Source organism: Ambystoma mexicanum, chromosome 1p (assembly GCF_040938575.1).
Source record: "Ambystoma mexicanum isolate Mex_15411 chromosome 1p, UKY_AmexF1_1, whole genome shotgun sequence".
NCBI lineage: Eukaryota > Metazoa > Chordata > Amphibia > Caudata > Ambystomatidae > Ambystoma > Ambystoma mexicanum.
This window is the reverse complement of record NC_090921.1, coordinates 838,129,090-838,148,411: the sequence shown is the minus strand read 5'-3', so window position 1 is coordinate 838,148,411 and position 19,322 is coordinate 838,129,090. Positions and strand designations below refer to the sequence as shown.

The window sequence follows — 19,322 nt, the reverse complement described above, 5'->3', positions numbered from 1 at the left end:
GGGTCCAGAGAAGGGAATATTTCTTTGCACTCCCCCTGAAAGCGTAAGCATGTTCTCTTGCTTGTCTCCCAAACAAAGAGGCTCTTCAGGGAACCTATCAGGATGCTTCTTGGTTGGAGGTGTTCCTGCTAGTCTTGGCCCTTATCATTTTCTCTTACTACTACAATTCATAGAAGAACTCGAGGCGCACCTTTTCAAGGAATCCCTCCTCCTCAACAGCTAGGCCATCACATCGCCCCTCGCACCACCTGACTCGCTAGACGCCACCCGCCCCTCTCCTCCCCGCCACCCAGTACAGCGGTACCGCTCCTCCATGCCCCTCTGTATCCCCCCCACCCGCTGTATATCTGTTCTGTTGTACACCACTGATAAGCACTCCGTTGCTTCTCGAAGCTAGATCCACGCTCAATAAATACAAGAATTATTTCTGACACTGAATTTTTGCCACACTTTTGCTCAATAGAGAGGTTTACGGTAGCAGGTCAGTTTTAAAGCGATCTTGAAATTGCTGGCGTGCGGTTTAACGCTGATGGGCGAATTAATCCATTTTCGTTGTTGTGTTCAGCAATGCTGGGTTGTAGTTTGTCACCTCATAGCTCATATTTAAGGGGAAACAATGTCTTAACTGGATAATACTAGTGTAATCCCTGTCAAACAGTGCCAAGATTTCACCCCGTGGCTGCTTCCTTCCTTAGACGAGATCCTGCAGAAGGATCGCGACGTCGTGGAGCTCCTGGAGGAGAAGGCGAACCTCTTTGCGCAGGTGATGAAGGTCCAGGCTGATGAAGACTCGCCCCCTTGTGTGAACACCTGCAACCTCTTCCGGGCTGACTCCTTGGATGGGCCACGGGGGGAGAAGCTGGTGAAGAAGGCCATCAAAGAAGGTAAGAATCCAAAACTGCCTGGGTTCTGGTCTCTGCATTTGGATTCCGACACTGCCCGCTAATCAAGCTGGGATGACAGCTCAGTGGTACAGTAGCTCAGTAGGCTAATGCACTTGCTGAATAGTTTAATGCAGGTCACATCCTTAATTCCAAAATCCCCATGGGCAGGCCTAGAATTTAATTCTCACAAACTTGATTGAATGAATACGACGAAGGGGCATTTTAATAAACTCTGTGACTACTAAAATATTATATTATGACTGTTCATTTATAACGCGCTTAATACCAGGAATGGTTTCTATGCGCGAGATCGGGATTCGAATCTGTGTTGCGCTGCGCTGTCTTGTTTCCAAGATAAACCCGTTGCCCCTGAGCTATCCTTCCTCCTACTACTTGATATTTATAAAGTGCTGAAAATCCACTCTGGGCTTGTAGATCCTCTCTAAGTACAGTCATGGAGATGAATATATAAAAGGAACATTCTTTTTGTGATGGTGAGGCAGGATGCATGATGTTGAAAACTGTCATCTTGCACAGATTCCTAAGCCTAAGATGGGACCTGGTAGCTTGTTGCAGAATTTGCCCTCCCCGCCTCCTAAACTCTTTTTGCACCATTTTGGCAGATAATCGTTGAGTAAATTGCCTTTTATCCAGTGATTATCTCAGGAGTAGCTGTACCTGCAACCTACCCCGATTCTTAACTGTCAGCCGGTGGAGGTAATATCGTCCCAGAAGAGCTTGCCGCCACGTCAAGGCGCGTTTCCTTCAGGTAGATGTATAAAGGCAGAGGTTTGGAAATCGCGTTTGTTAGTATCCTTTATTTTATGATTGGCCAATGGCCGTTTTGTCCAGAGAGTTTTTGCCGATTGTTTGGGACTGGCACCTTGGCAGAGCGGGGTAAAAGGTGTCTCCTAATCAGCGAGAGAGCGAAGGCTGGGCCTCAGTTCCAATTCATGCAGATTGCTGGCCCATGGCTTCTCTCCTGAGCGCTGGCCAGGCCTTCATTAGTGAGGCTAGGCTTGCCTAGGCTCACTAACCTTCCCATGATCCTCTCGCAAGCCATGGTGGCAGATGTTACAAATAAGCTGCTCCTGTATTTACAGACAGTTCAGAACATTGCAACCAAAACAGGAGCAAAGACACCCCAAAGGGGTACATGTTACACCTGTACTGCGATGCCATGTAGGCTATCCGTGCCTGGTAGACCTTCCGTGCATGCCTTGTAGGCCTTCCGTGCATTATGTGCCATCCCTGCCTTGTATCCCTTCATCTCGATGCCCTTGATTGCATGGTGTCCATTTATGGTTCTCAGGAATCCAAGAGGCTGGCACACCCATATACGAGGCCTTACCTGTGGCACACCAGCGCTCTAGAAATTATCGTCATATGGCCACCTGAAACAAAAGGGTAAATTGGAAACCTGGTCCCGTTACTTCATGGATGAGGTCCCATTGTCTGCACACACCATCCACAGAGAGCATACAGAGGGCACAACCACGTGGGAAAGTTGCTTGATTGTCCAGTTAAAGGCATGTGTTGGGGAAGCGTCATTGCATCTCAAGCGCGAGTGAAGACCGAGAACCCCTTTGGAATGGTTACAATTTAATTCCATGGATTTCTCAAGGGTCACGAGAATGACACTAAAAGAAACTGAAGAGAAAGCATTTCAAACAGTTTTAGTTTTATAGTTGAACGTGTGAAAGGGGGTGCAGGCTGTCCAGCATCGGAGCTTAGAAAGCAATAGTTTGAACATACAGAGTTTGCCACCTGGACTCAGGACCTGATATTTGAAGGGCTCGGAACCCAGATTTCGATGGACCCGTAGCACTGTCTTTGTAGCACATTAGGGTCTCGGCGCTACTAACATTCTTCCTGTATTTTAAACTAACGTTAAAGTAATTGTAATTGTTCATTTGTAAAGCGCTTAAACACAAGTGAAGTGCTTCAAGGCGGGAAGGGAACAAGGGACTGCAGTAGTCATTCTTAGGCCTTGAAGCAAATGTTCTAACATTAACTAGCATACTAGGCCTGCGGCATTTTTACTAGTGCAAGTGCATGACCGGTGGGAAGGAGAGAGAAGGAAGGAGCACATGCGAAAGAGGTAGGGTGACCAGATTTAAAAAAAATAAACCCAGGACAGGCCATTAACATAAAAGTAGGACTAACGTAAATACAAATAAAACTATTTACGTTAGTCCTACTTCCATGTTGCTGGCTTTTTGCAGGGGGCGGGGAGGGGGGTGTGCTAATAAGCACACTCCTCTCATTGGAGGAGAGTAGCAGGGGAGGAAAGGGGGGCGTGAAATGCTTTTCACTCTCCCATTCACGCTGTTAATTGTTGCGCCGTGGCCTGATTTCGAGATTTCGAAATCGGGTCCGTGCAAAAACTGGGGTCGTAGGCACCCACCGTTTGCAAACCCCAGACGGGGTTTGCAAAATGAAAAAAAAGCTCGGGACCCCGGGATAGAGGTTGATTTCCCCGGACTGTCCCGGGAAAACCCGGACGTCTGGTCACCCTAGAAAGAGGGGTTTGTGCTGTTTCTTTAACTTCGCGGAGTGCAGCAGCCGTGACAGCGACCAGGTCCCGGCTGAGAAGTGAATATAGGGTACGGCTGTATCTGACTGCTGACTGGTGCCACGCATGCAGCATTAAGAGCATGCCCTTGTGGGAGCTGATTTTGGAGAGCATTGCTGGATCCGCGCAGGTTCAGCCCTTGGCCGTAGCTGCCCTGTGCTGGTGTTAAAATCATTCGCCTCAGCCCTCTTGAGTTTTGAACCCGTGCTCTGCAGGCGGAACACAACTGTCATGCGGGATCTGAACACATTGAGCTATCCCGCTGATATGTCACTTGCTTAAATAAATGGCAGCGATGAACTATTTCTGAAGGCACTCTATCCCTTGGCAATTGACACATGCACAATTAAATTTCACCAGGGTCCTGGGGCCGTGTGGACCTTCTGCCACTTGCTTGGGGTCTGTGTGGATCTGAGATGAGGTTAGACTGGGACAGAAACCAGACCTGGGCACAAAGGTGGCTCTCATCCACTTACTCAATGTGTGACCTTTTAAAAACAAACTGTTTGAGTAGTATCTGGGGGGTGGGGGATAATTTTTTAGGAGAATATGTGGGAAATTGTACAGTTGGTCTGGTAAGATTGTTTACATCTGCATTGAGTCGTTACATTGGCCCAGCAGCGTGTCACATGCTGGCCTCCTGGACATTGCCATATTGCTCTGTGGCACAGTACAGCACATGACATGTTGTCCATTGGCTGCATTCAAACATATGAGATGACCTCATAACCTAGAGAGATACATCAGCGCACACCTTTGAGGTGCCTACTCTCTCGTAGCTGTGTGGTAATTCCATCATGTCTGGCAGCCTGGCTTACTTTTACCCTACTTTTGGTGTGTAGGTGGATCACTGAAATTGCTGAAACAAACCTTGGAGTCGGACAATTAAATGACAGTACCATAGCAATACGATAGCTCAGCGAGTTAAGCGCTTACCAAGACCTCCATATAACTTAGGTTGTGATATTATTTATGAATAGAGCACGTTTTGCAATCTTTCATGCATTCATGGGTGGAGATGGGGGCATGGGAGGGATTTTTGGAATATGAACACGGCTCACAAGGTCGGGCGACTGGTGGCCTGCCATTCAGGGTGCCACCTAATTTCTCTCCTCTCTGCATAGTGCTGTTGTGCACTGTCATGACAGCCTGCGGATGCCTAGATGGAAGAAACCGGTTCTGGATATGGAGTTGATGTGTTGGGAGAGGGATAGATCCGTGTCCAGTGTGCACTCAAGGTTTTTCACTGCAGTGGAAGTCGTTGGTAGGGGCCCTAGGTATTATGGCCAGGGAATAATTTGGGGGAGGAGCGCCGTTTTCCCACAGAGTAGGATTTCAGTTTTGCCAGGATTGAGGATAAGGTGGTTGGTCAGCATCCAGTAGTCCATATCAGAGTGGCATGATGACAGATCTGGATGGTTGAAACCTGCCGATTTTGGGATTTTAGGGATGATCTGGGTGTCGTCTCGTAGTTGTCGCAGGTAAGATTGTGGGAGCGGATGAGTGCAGGGAGGGAGTTTAGATATATGATGAAGAGCAAGGCAGATGGGGATGCTCCTTGTGGGACTCCTTTTGTTACTGGTCGTGAGGTGGAAGTGAACGGGTAGAGTAGCATGATTTGTGAGCGATTAGAGATGAGAGGAGATCCAAGAGAGGGCCGTGTCTTTGATTCCGGAAGAGTGTAGCCGGTCTAGGAGGATGGTGTGATTGATGGTATCGAAGGCGGCAGAGAGGCCTAGAAGGATGAGTACAGCGCAGCCTTCTGCATCCGCTGTTCTTTTTAGGTCGTCCCAGACTAACACTAGGGAGGATTCTGGTCCTCTGAGCGGTCTGAAGTCAGATTGCACAGGGTCCAGGAGGTTGTTGGCTTCAGTGAAAAGGCCAAGCCACTAGTGTGCTGTGCAGTCCATGAGTATGGCCATGAAGCGGGTGTTGGAGATGGGCCAGTAGTTCTGGGTGAGGAGTGGGTAGAGTGTAGGCTTGTTGAGGAGGGGTTTGATGAAGGTGGTTTTTACGTCTTCCGGGAAGGTTGCTGATGTTAGGGAGTGGTTGAGGATTGAGCGTGTGATACAGCCTGCACAGGTTTAGGCTAGGATGTTTTTGAGGACAGTGGGCGGGCAGAGGTCCTCAGGGGAGCCTGATGGGTGACATGGGGGGGATGGGCAAAAAGGGGAATAGGACTAGGACCGGGTTGGTCGCTGGTGGGGAGGCTGGGCCCTATAGTGGGGTGGCAGGGTTTGGGATCTGGGTTGGAGAACTGGTGATGCTAGGAGAGGCCTGCGGTGGCCTAGGTCTGGCCATTTCCTTGACTTTCAGATAGCTCATGCAGTGTGGGGGGTGGGTGGGGCTGTGGAGGTTAGGGTTTTGGTCAGGGCTGCTCTTGCTTCCCTGAGAGAAGGGAAGCGTGAGTTTCGGTGCTATGTTGTCCGGGAGGGGTGCTAGCAGAGGGTGCCGGTGAGTAGCTAGTAGGGAATTGGATGGGAAGGTGGTTTTACCTGGGTTGCTGGGCGGTCCGGAGTGTTCGGGGGGTTAATGTTTTCCGCTCCTGCTCTCTATCATGCCGCTCTTGATTGAGTGGCTCGAGATCTACGTAGAGGGTGTAACAGGTGGGGGAGAGGGAGTTGAACTGGTGAGGAGGAGGGACATATACCTTGGGGTTTTGGAGGGTGGGTGGGTGTCTGTGAGATGGGGTGGGGGGTTGGGATGATGGGCTGTGTGTTGTGGATGGCTGGGTTAGGGTGGGGTGAGTCTTGTCAGGCATACTGGTGCGCCAGCATGCAGCTCTGATTTGGCCAGTGTGGCATGTTGTCTAACCTGTGGGAAGGATCCATCGGCTTATGTGACTGAGTAAAAGGGGGTACATCCAGCTGGGGTACAACAGTGGACGTGCACTCATCTGGCCCAGGGATAGGGGGAGGAGCGTTTAAGGTGGGGGCAGTAGGAGCAGGTTTTGGACACCTGGTTGGTGAGGGCGCCTAAAAAGGGGGTACCACAGTAGACACTAAAACGCAGTAGTACCTAGATTTGGGACACCTGGGTAGCGGGAAAACGCCCAAATGAGGATACAACCATAGAAAGTAAAATGCAGTAGCACCTGGGTTTGGGACACCTGGATGACTGGGGAGACGCCTAATTGGGGATGCGGCAGTAGACCATAAAACTCAGTAGCACCTAGATTTGGGACACCTGGATAGCAGGAAAAACACCTAAATCGGGATGCAACAGTAGACAGTAAAATGCAGTAGCACCTAGGTTTGGGACACCTGGATAGAGGGAGGGATGCCTAAATGGAGGTATAACAATGCAAAGGTTTGGAATACCAGGGCAGAGGGGTAAATGCCTTTTGTGTGAGTACAAAAGTGGACAATTTGCCTAGATGTGAGATGTTGCTACCTGACCCAATCTGCCTGAATGCGAGATATGGCCGACTAACGCAGTCTACCTAGATGTGAGATATGGCTGAATGACAACAATTTACCTAGATGTGAGATATGGCTAACCGACACAGTTGGTTTAGGCATTGGATATAGCTAATGTACAAATGTGCTACAAACTACAGGATTTTAGATAATATGATGATGGGATAATAAGATGGTTTGGACAGTCTAATGGGGAACAGTAATTTCTGGAGCCCCTGCCCAGACCTCACCTTCCTTGTCACTCGCTGTTGGTTGGTAGCTACAGGCTCCACAGGCTAACACGGGCCAACACGGTCTGGAGCTGCCCTTTGCCTTGATGCCCTTAGCCGAGGGCTGCCCTGGGTGGATGTTCTAAATAGGTCACAATGGCCAATCAGGGAAGGGGGGAGTGAGGTGAGGCGGGCAAGGAGTGAGGAAGTGGGAAGGAAGGAAAACTAATGCGCACAGAGCGCTCGATGTAAAATCAAATTGCAACCCCCCCCCCCAATTCACAGTAAATACTGTTGCAGTACAGCTGGTGGCCTACTCACCGCCCAAAATGCTACCAGAAAGTGGCCATGCTTTCAGGGTTAGACCCTTGCTTGAGCCCACAACAGCGATGGCCAATTGGGCAAGGGGGGAGTGGGGAGTGGGGGGAGGCGGGTAGGAAGTGGGAAGATAGACAAACACATGCTTGTCACCTAGAAGCTCAAACTATTGCATTGGAGTACATCTTGGAGAGAGATGGGATATGAGGGGCGACACAAAGCTTGTAGGTGTTGTTTGGTTATTTACCCACCCACTGACTGCGCATGCTAATCCTATGGCCATTACCACCCACTTCCTTCCCCTCCCCGAACAAAACACATCCCCCTGGGATCTATTTGATCTAGTTTAATCAAACATTGTGGTTAAAGTGCCTGCCAGAGTTATTTCAAAGCAGACTTCTGGGAATTAATGGCTTCTTCGAAGCTCTAAATGGGATACTAGTGTTTGAAAATTACTTGACCAAGTGTGCCTTCAGCCACGTGATTTATAAGCAGTATGCATGTCCTTCACTAAAGCCCTATTAATAGCACTGGCAGAGCTAACAGTTTTGGCTTATGTATAGGTATTAGATAGACATTTGCCAGGCATGGATATTATCTGACAGGGTATGCTCATCATTTTGCAGCCGCTACCATTAATGGCCAGTTAGTACCGTTAAGGCAGGGCCTGGCAAATGCCTATCCAGAGCCTGCCCAAAAGTCAAAACTGTTGGCATTGCCAATGCTTGTTCATAGTGTGCTAGAGTGGCATGAGATGGGCAGGGTCGATGCTGAATGAATGAGTCCTCGTGTATTTGCTCATAACTTACTTTAATAAGTAACAGAGGGGCTCATTTTAAAATGCTTTCTATATCGTTTGTCGTTTTGATTTTTTTTTTGTTTTTTTATGCTTTAAAGACAACAATTTAAAGACAATTGTATAAATAACTTACACGTGGTTGAAAATTGGTCCAATCCTCAAAATATTTCAGCTGAATGCTTCCAGCTACAGCCGAGGCCTTCTGAAATATACAAAAAGGGTAGCAGGCGCCCCTCTCTAGAAAGAAAATGGCATGATAACCTGTTCTGTGTTTTTTTTTTCCCACTTTGAGAGTCCTCAGCCATCACCTTTTGCTCACTGTACTTTTCACAAATATCCATTTGCGTATCAGTCTTTGTCCCACCCACAAGAGCAGTCCAGCACCGAAATGCTAGGAAAACCTCCTTTGAACAAGAGTACCAACAGCAACCCCAGACACGTGTTTCAGCCCTGTTGGGCCTCATCAGTGAGGTGGCGCTGTGCCTCTCTGTGCACAGTGAGCAAGGGGTCCACGTCTGGGGTCCCCCAGGTAACCTATGGTGACCAACCCCAAGTTTCTTGCAAAATACACATCTTAAAGTATTTCTCCTGATTAGAATTCCCAGGCATTCCTTTTGTGAAAGAATGCCATCTGTGAAGACGAGAAGCAACTTTTTTATTGTTCAATTGATGCAAGTAATTTTGTTTCTAAAAGGGAGGCCTGTTAATCAGCCCACCCCCCTTTTATGATGTTCAGAAGGAGATCTACCTGCCGGGCGGTGCCGTTTCACTTTTATGATCAGGATCACTGCTGTTTTACTAGTAGTGTGAGGCTCCGTACGCATTTTTGCCACTACTCCTGAAGAGAAGCAGCTATTTCATCAGCCCTATCCCTTCAGAAAGCGCCCCACTCATTCCAACAGTTCCATCTCTGCAAGGAACTTGGGGTTGGTCACCCTAGGTTACCTGGGGGCAACCAGACGTGGACTCCCTGCTCACTGTGCTTAGAGAGGCTCAGCTTCACCTCACTGATGATGCCCAACAAGGCTGAAACACGTGTATGGGGTTGCTGATGGTACTCTTGTTCAGAGAGGAATTGCCATAGCATTTCGGTGCTGGACTGCCCTTGTGGGTGGGACAAAGACTGATATGCAAATGGATATTTCCCATCTGTGAAGGTACAGTGAGCAAAAAGCAATGGCTGCGAACTCTCAATGTGGTTATTAACCACTGAACAGGTTATCATGCCTTGTTCTTCCGAGAGAGGGGCGCCTGCTACCTTTTCTGTAATTTTGAAAGGAACTTGGGGTTGGTCACCCTAGGTTACCTGGGGGCAACCAGACGTGGACTCCCTGCTCACTGTGCTTAGAGAGGCTCAGCTTCACCTCACTGATGATGCCCAACAAGGCTGAAACACGTGTATGGGGTTGCTGATGGTACTCTTGTTCAGAGAGGAATTGCCATAGCATTTCGGTGCTGGACTGCCCTTGTGGGTGGGACAAAGACTGATATGCAAATGGATATTTCCCATCTGTGAAGGTACAGTGAGCAAAAAGCAATGGCTGCGAACTCTCAATGTGGTTATTAACCACTGAACAGGTTATCATGCCTTGTTCTTCCGAGAGAGGGGCGCCTGCTACCTTTTCTGTAATTTTGAAAGGAACTTGGGGTTGGTCACCCTAGGTTACCTGGGGGCAACCAGACGTGGACTCCCTGCTCACTGTGCTTAGAGAGGCTCAGCTTCACCTCACTGATGATGCCCAACAAGGCTGAAACACGTGTATGGGGTTGCTGATGGTACTCTTGTTCAGAGAGGAATTGCCATAGCATTTCGGTGCTGGACTGCCCTTGTGGGTGGGACAAAGACTGATATGCAAATGGATATTTCCCATCTGTGAAGGTACAGTGAGCAAAAAGCAATGGCTGCGAACTCTCAATGTGGTTATTAACCACTGAACAGGTTATCATGCCTTGTTCTTCCGAGAGAGGGGCGCCTGCTACCTTTTCTGTAATTTTGAAAGGAACTTGGGGTTGGTCACCCTAGGTTACCTGGGGGCAACCAGACGTGGACTCCCTGCTCACTGTGCTTAGAGAGGCTCAGCTTCACCTCACTGATGATGCCCAACAAGGCTGAAACACGTGTATGGGGTTGCTGATGGTACTCTTGTTCAGAGAGGAATTGCCATAGCATTTCGGTGCTGGACTGCCCTTGTGGGTGGGACAAAGACTGATATGCAAATGGATATTTCCCATCTGTGAAGGTACAGTGAGCAAAAAGCAATGGCTGCGAACTCTCAATGTGGTTATTAACCACTGAACAGGTTATCATGCCTTGTTCTTCCGAGAGAGGGGCGCCTGCTACCTTTTCTGTAATTTTGAAAGGAACTTGGGGTTGGTCACCCTAGGTTACCTGGGGGCAACCAGACGTGGACTCCCTGCTCACTGTGCTTAGAGAGGCTCAGCTTCACCTCACTGATGATGCCCAACAAGGCTGAAACACGTGTATGGGGTTGCTGATGGTACTCTTGTTCAGAGAGGAATTGCCATAGCATTTCGGTGCTGGACTGCCCTTGTGGGTGGGACAAAGACTGATATGCAAATGGATATTTCCCATCTGTGAAGGTACAGTGAGCAAAAAGCAATGGCTGCGAACTCTCAATGTGGTTATTAACCACTGAACAGGTTATCATGCCTTGTTCTTCCGAGAGAGGGGCGCCTGCTACCTTTTCTGTAATTTTGAAAGGAACTTGGGGTTGGTCACCCTAGGTTACCTGGGGGCAACCAGACGTGGACTCCCTGCTCACTGTGCTTAGAGAGGCTCAGCTTCACCTCACTGATGATGCCCAACAAGGCTGAAACACGTGTATGGGGTTGCTGATGGTACTCTTGTTCAGAGAGGAATTGCCATAGCATTTCGGTGCTGGACTGCCCTTGTGGGCGGGACAAAGACTGATATGCAAATGGATATTTCCCATCTGTGAAGGTACAGTGAGCAAAAAGCAATGGCTGCGAACTCTCAATGTGGTTATTAACCACTGAACAGGTTATCATGCCTTGTTCTTCCGAGAGAGGGGCGCCTGCTACCTTTTCTGTAATTTTGAAAGGAACTTGGGGTTGGTCACCCTAGGTTACCTGGGGGCAACCAGACGTGGACTCCCTGCTCACTGTGCTTAGAGAGGCTCAGCTTCACCTCACTGATGATGCCCAACAAGGCTGAAACACGTGTATGGGGTTGCTGATGGTACTCTTGTTCAGAGAGGAATTGCCATAGCATTTCGGTGCTGGACTGCCCTTGTGGGTGGGACAAAGACTGATATGCAAATGGATATTTCCCATCTGTGAAGGTACAGTGAGCAAAAAGCAATGGCTGCGAACTCTCAATGTGGTTATTAACCACTGAACAGGTTATCATGCCTTGTTCTTCCGAGAGAGGGGCGCCTGCTACCTTTTCTGTAATTTTGAAAGGAACTTGGGGTTGGTCACCCTAGGTTACCTGGGGGCAACCAGACGTGGACTCCCTGCTCACTGTGCTTAGAGAGGCTCAGCTTCACCTCACTGATGATGCCCAACAAGGCTGAAACACGTGTATGGGGTTGCTGATGGTACTCTTGTTCAGAGAGGAATTGCCATAGCATTTCGGTGCTGGACTGCCCTTGTGGGTGGGACAAAGACTGATATGCAAATGGATATTTCCCATCTGTGAAGGTACAGTGAGCAAAAAGCAATGGCTGCGAACTCTCAATGTGGTTATTAACCACTGAACAGGTTATCATGCCTTGTTCTTCCGAGAGAGGGGCGCCTGCTACCTTTTCTGTAATTTTGAAAGGAACTTGGGGTTGGTCACCCTAGGTTACCTGGGGGCAACCAGACGTGGACTCCCTGCTCACTGTGCTTAGAGAGGCTCAGCTTCACCTCACTGATGATGCCCAACAAGGCTGAAACACGTGTATGGGGTTGCTGATGGTACTCTTGTTCAGAGAGGAATTGCCATAGCATTTCAGTGCTGGACTGCCCTTGTGGGTGGGACAAAGACTGATATGCAAATGGATATTTCCCATCTGTGAAGGTACAGTGAGCAAAAAGCAATGGCTGCGAACTCTCAATGTGGTTATTAACCACTGAACAGGTTATCATGCCTTGTTCTTCCGAGAGAGGGGCGCCTGCTACCTTTTCTGTAATTTTGAAAGGAACTTGGGGTTGGTCACCCTAGGTTACCTGGGGGCAACCAGACGTGGACTCCCTGCTCACTGTGCTTAGAGAGGCTCAGCTTCACCTCACTGATGATGCCCAACAAGGCTGAAACACGTGTATGGGGTTGCTGATGGTACTCTTGTTCAGAGAGGAATTGCCATAGCATTTCGGTGCTGGACTGCCCTTGTGGGTGGGACAAAGACTGATATGCAAATGGATATTTCCCATCTGTGAAGGTACAGTGAGCAAAAAGCAATGGCTGCGAACTCTCAATGTGGTTATTAACCACTGAACAGGTTATCATGCCTTGTTCTTCCGAGAGAGGGGCGCCTGCTACCTTTTCTGTAATTTTGAAAGGAACTTGGGGTTGGTCACCCTAGGTTACCTGGGGGCAACCAGACGTGGACTCCCTGCTCACTGTGCTTAGAGAGGCTCAGCTTCACCTCACTGATGATGCCCAACAAGGCTGAAACACGTGTATGGGGTTGCTGATGGTACTCTTGTTCAGAGAGGAATTGCCATAGCATTTCGGTGCTGGACTGCCCTTGTGGGTGGGACAAAGACTGATATGCAAATGGATATTTCCCATCTGTGAAGGTACAGTGAGAAAAAACCAATGGCTGCGAACTCTCAATGTGGTTATTAACCACTGAACAGGTTATCATGCCTTGTTCTTCCGAGAGAGGGGCGCCTGCTACCTTTTCTGTAATTTTGAAAGGAACTTGGGGTTGGTCACCCTAGGTTACCTGGGGGCAACCAGACGTGGACTCCCTGCTCACTGTGCTTAGAGAGGCTCAGCTTCACCTCACTGATGATGCCCAACAAGGCTGAAACACGTGTATGGGGTTGCTGATGGTACTCTTGTTCAGAGAGGAATTGCCATAGCATTTCGGTGCTGGACTGCCCTTGTGGGTGGGACAAAGACTGATATGCAAATGGATATTTCCCATCTGTGAAGGTACAGTGAGCAAAAAGCAATGGCTGCGAACTCTCAATGTGGTTATTAACCACTGAACAGGTTATCATGCCTTGTTCTTCCGAGAGAGGGGCGCCTGCTACCTTTTCTGCCATCTCTGCCATAACACTGTTGCTTACAAAAGTATTGCCATATATTTTTTTTAAACTTTATTTAACAGTTGTGGTACATAACAATGCAGCAACACGGCAATTCAAGTTTGTGTATATCATGTATATTCGATAAAGTTTTTCAACATAACATGCAGTATTTACAAAGCAGAGGTGGTATTAGGCCTTGCCGGGCTACTGTTGGCTGTGTCCTTTCACTTAAGTATACTCTGAACAGGGCCCATATGTCCTTTGGTTTACATGAACTTGGTAGCGTCATTACATAGTACTCCTCACATTCATTTACATACATCAGTTCCTTGAGAAAGTTATTTACTTGTGGTGCCTGTGCACTCTTCCATTATTGCAAAATGCACTTTTTAGCTACAGCACATGCGATGTTAAAGAGCCTTCTGGTCACCTCAGATCTCTTTCCTATATCCCCAAATAAGTACTTCAATGGTGTGAGATCTGCCGGTATCTGCGTAACCTCTTCCAGATTTTTTGCCACCTGCCCCCCAGAATACATTTATGCTTGGGCAGCTCCAATACATGTGAAACGAGTCAGCCGGGTCGGACCCGCATTTCTGACACCTGCCCGGGCTGTTTCGTGTGAATTTTGCAATTCTTTGGGGTGTGTAGTGTAGCTTGTTCAACACCTTAAATTGAATCAGCCGGAGGCCCGCATTCATGGATACCCTATTAGTGAGTTCACAGTATCTCTCCCAGGACCCATCGGTGATGGTGGCACCCAGATCTGATTCCCAGGAAGCCCTTATCATGTTCACCGTTGGAGTATTGGCTTGTATGGTCTTGTAAAGTCCCGAAACACTGGTTCCCGATCGAGTAGACGGGGCCACCAGGCACGGATGTGGTGTGGGCTCATCAGGGAACAGGGGCCATCTGACCTTAAATGCCATTCTCATTCTATAGTATTGCAAAACCATCAAATGATCCCTACCCATCCCCGTCTTGAATTCCTCCACTGTTATAAATTTACCATTAGGGAATATGTCCTTGATTTTGAATTGCCTCTCTGGATCCCATGTTTTTTGCACATCTGTATCATACGTGGGTGCTATACCTGGGGAAATTCCAGAACGGGGCATCTGAGTGGTATGGTGTCTCCAGCCCAATCCTGCGAAAAATCTTGGACCATGCATGTACTGTTGCGCTGACTGGGTCGAATGGGCATTCGTCCTTATGTTTGTTTTTAAAGATAAAGGACCTCAGGTCGGTTGGGCGTGCTGCGTGTTGTTCTCAGCAGATATGGGGTGAGGTGTCTTGCTCATCATAGCAGTGTTTAACAAATTGGGCCTGTGCCACCAGGTAATATAATTCAAAATCTGGTGCTGCTATGCCACCTTTGTTATAGGGTTCAACCATTTTTTCCCACTTCATCCTGACCGCCCCTCCGCACCAGACGAACTCCACCGCCATGGACCTGAGTTTATCAAAGAATTGCCTACCAGGACATATCGGGACATTAGTAAATATATATAATAGCTTGGGGAGAATGACCATTTTCAGTACAGCAACCCGGCCGATAAGAGAGATGGGAGGTTTGGCCCAAAAACGAAGTTTAGCGGCCATCGTGTCTAAAAGGGAGTCATGATTATTCAAGAGTAGGGAGGCTTTATCTCCCGATACAATAACACCCAGGTATCTCATCTTAACAGGGGAACTTCTTAGACCGTGTGTGTTTATCGGACATCTAGTGGCCGGGGTTAAGGGAAAGATCTCCGACTTGGAGCAGTCGGTTTTGTATCCTGAGTATTCTGCAAATTCATGCACCGTTTCCAACACAGGCCCCAGGTGTGTGTCTGTTTCTCGGATATAGCAGAGCATTATCTGCATATAAGGAAATGGATTGGGTCGGGCCCGACATCCATATGCCCCTCTGATTTTGGTGTTTTCTAATTGATGCTGCAACTGGTTCCACAGTGAGGGCGAACAATATTGGGGAAAACGGGCAGCCCTGTCTCGTGCCCCTTCCCAGCTCGAACCATTCAGACATGGTGCGATTGGTCAATACCCTAGCCCCGGGGTTAGTATATAATAGCTTAACGCTTTGTCGGAAGTATGGATCTAGTCCAAATTTCTCAAGCACCAGGAACAGGTAACTCCACAACACCGAATCAAACGCCTTTTCGGCATCCAGAGACACAGCCACCGCCTGGGCCTCCGGCTTAATCTGAGCCATGATACCAAACAACCTGTGGAGATTCAGAGCCGTGGATCTGGTAGGGATAAACCCGCACTGGTCCGGATGCACCAGCTCAGGCATGTAGGGTAGGAGTCTCGTAGCCAAGATCTTAGAAAAGATCTTGGCGTCACAATTTATGAGGGATAGGGGCCGGTATGAGGACATCTCATTTGACGGATGCCTGGGCTTGAGGATGCACCATTATTATAGCCTCTCTCATGGATGACGGGAGTGTCCCCAATTCCAAGGCCTCTTCCCACACGGACAGGAGCACCGGGGCCAGCTCCTCAATGAGTTCCTTGTATAACTCAGCCCCCAGTTCGTCCAAGCCAGGTGCTTTCCCGCTAGCTAGTGATTTTATCGCTTCATTTATCTCATTGACCGTTATGGCCTGATCAAGCAACAGTTTATGTTCTGTTGACAATCTCGGGAGCGTGATGTTGTCTAAGTATTCTCCAATCTCTTGTGGTGTTTTCAGATCATGGTTGGCATACAGGTCTGCGTAGAATTGGGTGAATTCTTTATTTATACCTTCCTCACTTGTGGTTACCGTACCATCCCCCGCCATTATGCTAGAAATTGTGGTATAGTGTCTTTCGGCCTTCAACAAGTTGGCTAGAGTGTGACCCGCTCTGTTCCCCTCGCCGTATCGGCGCGCTTTAACTGGGGTTGCCATATACAACAGCTCTCTAGTAGCCAGTCTATTGAATTCCTGTAGGTTATCATTAATGTCTGCCAGAACATTATCTTCATGTGTGGCCGTATATCGCATTTCCAGCTCGCCCAGCCATTGTTCTATTTCCGCCAGTTCCACCCTGACCGCCCTCAATAGTCCCGTGGACTTGGAGATCAGTATCCCCCTCATCCAAACCTTAAACGTCTCCCATAGGGTTGCACTTCTATTTACTGAGTCTTTGTTTGTTTCAAGGAAAATTTCCACCTCTATGTGCAATGCCTCTGCCACTGCGGGATCCCTCAGAATATCGGGTGGCATACGCCACCTCCTGGCCGGGGGCTTTATATTTTCCAGTGTCATGTCTAAGAGGATTGGAGAGTGGTCAGATAGGGTACGGGGGAGCATCTCACTACTGTCAACTTGGTTCATAAGAGACGCGGATACCAACCAGTAATCTATACGGGACTCTGTGTCATGCACTGAGGAGTAGAAGGAGTACTGCCTTTTATGGGGGTGAAGAGTTCTCCAAGCGTCCACTAGTGTGAATTGCGATAGGATTTGGTGCAGGACAACTGTGGTTTTGGTGGGGTTTCTGTGTCTGGAGGTGGAGCGGTCTAGTGTGCCATCCAGAATGGTGTTAAAATCTCCCCCCCACACCACGTGCTCGCCACCAGATGAGCCCATCTCTTGTATTACATTTGTGTAGAAGTCCGGGTCATCTATGTTCGGGCCATATGTGTTCACTAGTATTAATTTTTCCCCTGCTATGTTTTCCCACACTATTACGTAGCGACCTAGTGGGTCTATCTTACTTTTCTCAAGTTGAAACCCAACCGAGAGGTGGATCAGGGTGAGTACTCCCCTTGCCTGGGAAGAGTATTCAGTATAGTATCTTTGTTGGCCCCAACCCTTCAAAAGCTCTGTGTTAACTTTCTGAAGTGCATGAGTTTCTTGTAGCATTACTATCTGGGGATGGTGCCGACTGACATAGGTCCCCAACTTTTTTTAACTTGGTCCGATTGTTCAGACCACGGACGTTCCATGTAAGGAGCTTCAGCCTCGACCCTAGGGCCGTCACATTGGGATTAGCCATATCCCATCCACATCACTCCCCGTATCTCAATGTTATTCCTAAAACTTTCTTGTGCTGCACTGTCGCCACATTTTTTGAAAACTTGTAGGACTCTTCCAACTGAGTCCCAACATCCCAACTCCCCCCGGACATTTCCACGTTGCTCAACGGAGCTAAACATCCTGCAATACTTTAATCCCCCACCCACATCATCTACCCCAACTTGACAGTGCTGCCCAGCAAAAAACATTCCCTTAAACAGGTGGAGCTTTCCTGAGGGTCACTAGTTGCAGCCATCCGGCGCACACCAGACGGAGGCTCACGGCTCGGTAACCAGCAGTCTTTGTTCAGTTCGTCCCCATTACATAGCTTCCAATTTTCCCTTGGGCGGCAGGCAGTCGGGCCCCATTCCCATTTTTACTCTGTTGGGTCTCGCCTCTCATCTCTCGGTTGTGGTCTCGCATTTTGGTTCGCCACTCGGTCTCCAGGGAGTAACGGGATGGAAGCCTCCATATACGACATGGCTTCTGTGGGGTTCTCGAAGAGTGAGCCCTTCCCCCATGTTGTATTCTCATCTTCGCCGGAGAGATAAGGGCATAGGGCACATTCCGCATACGTAGCTGTCTTTTCACCCCTTCATAAGATCTCCTTTGCATTTGCACATTGGCCGAGAAGTCCAGATATATGTGAATTTTGTTTTGTTCATGATATAAAGTTCCTTTTTCTCTCGACAGTCGGAGTATAGTGTCTCTGTCCCTATAATTAAGGAGACGTGCGATTATAGTTTGAGGGGGAGCTCCTGGTTTCGGCTGCGGTGCTAGGGTGCAGTGGGCTCTTTCAATCAGAAAGTGTTCCGAGAAGGAGTCGGCGCCTAGGATGTCTTTCAACAGGGACTCTACTTGTCTCTCCATGGGACCTTTGCCAAAGTTTTCCGATGCCCCGACAATCCGGATGTTGATTCTCCGGGATCTCGATTCTAGGTCCTCGCACTTATTTTGAGTTTTGTGTAATTCTATTTGGAGGTGGGCTATGTCTCGTCTGTGTTGCAATATCGTGTCTTCGCTTGCACTTATCCTGTTTTCCGCCTCTGTAATACGTGCGCTCTCCTTTTCCACACGTGCCTTCAGGGATACGATTGTCGCCACTATGTCATCCAGTTTTACATTCACAGCCATGAATCCATTTTGCACCAGCATTGCTAGGCGTTCCATCGGGTCAGTCTCCTGCCCATCAGGTGTCGGTGGTCCCCCCCCCCAGTCGCCCCCTGTGGTTGCGAACTGGTGAAGGTATCCATCGGGCCTATCTTTTTTCCTCCTGCCCCTTTCCTCTCGTTGCGGCCCATGTGTTGTGGCTTTCAGATAAAGATGGACTGTATTCTCCCACGTATTGTTGCCCAGAGCCCCACTATGTGGCACAGAAATGGAGAGGGGTATTCCTTATATGTCCGTCTTTACCACATGGTACACTGCCTATGTACAGGAGTGAATCCAGCAATTCTGTGCTGGCGGAACCCCCCGGCCACCACTCCGGACCATATATTAGAGGGCCTTATTGGAGCGTCCGGATCCACTCTGGAGTCTTGCTGTGTCTGCGCGGTCTAGGGCCTGAGGTCGCAGGCGGTTATTGCACACTTGAGGGTGTACGTCCACTCTCCCCCTTAGTCACTTCAATATATCCTGGTGGGCCCCTGCGCTGTACTAATGGCACACAGGGTGCTGTAGGGCTGCGGACAGCCGCCCCCCGTTCAAGGATTCGTATATATTTCCCCCGTACTCGTGGGGGTGATGTCTAGTGAGCCCAGTCCATAATTGTGGAGCACAATGCGGGGACCCCCCCTGTCGTGGGCCGTGTGTTACGCCGATCCACTCCACAAGTGCCAAGTATGTGGCCTCCGTCACGGCCCAGAATCACTTACTTGGTGAGCGAGGG

At 48.9% G+C, this 19,322-nt stretch overlaps 1 protein-coding gene across 8 annotated transcripts in view; it reads left to right on the top strand.

Annotated features, from left to right (window-relative positions):
* The window catches only part of ARHGEF2 (Rho/Rac guanine nucleotide exchange factor 2), a 1,257,231-nt gene that overhangs the window by 1,197,142 nt on the left and 40,767 nt on the right, over positions 1-19,322 (top strand). For all 8 annotated transcript variants that reach the window (XM_069652802.1, XM_069652804.1, XM_069652803.1 and 5 more), the window contains one exon: positions 696-884. In XM_069652802.1, coding sequence (XP_069508903.1) covers positions 696-884 — 189 coding nt within the window. The remainder of the gene's footprint in view (positions 1-695; positions 885-19,322) is intronic.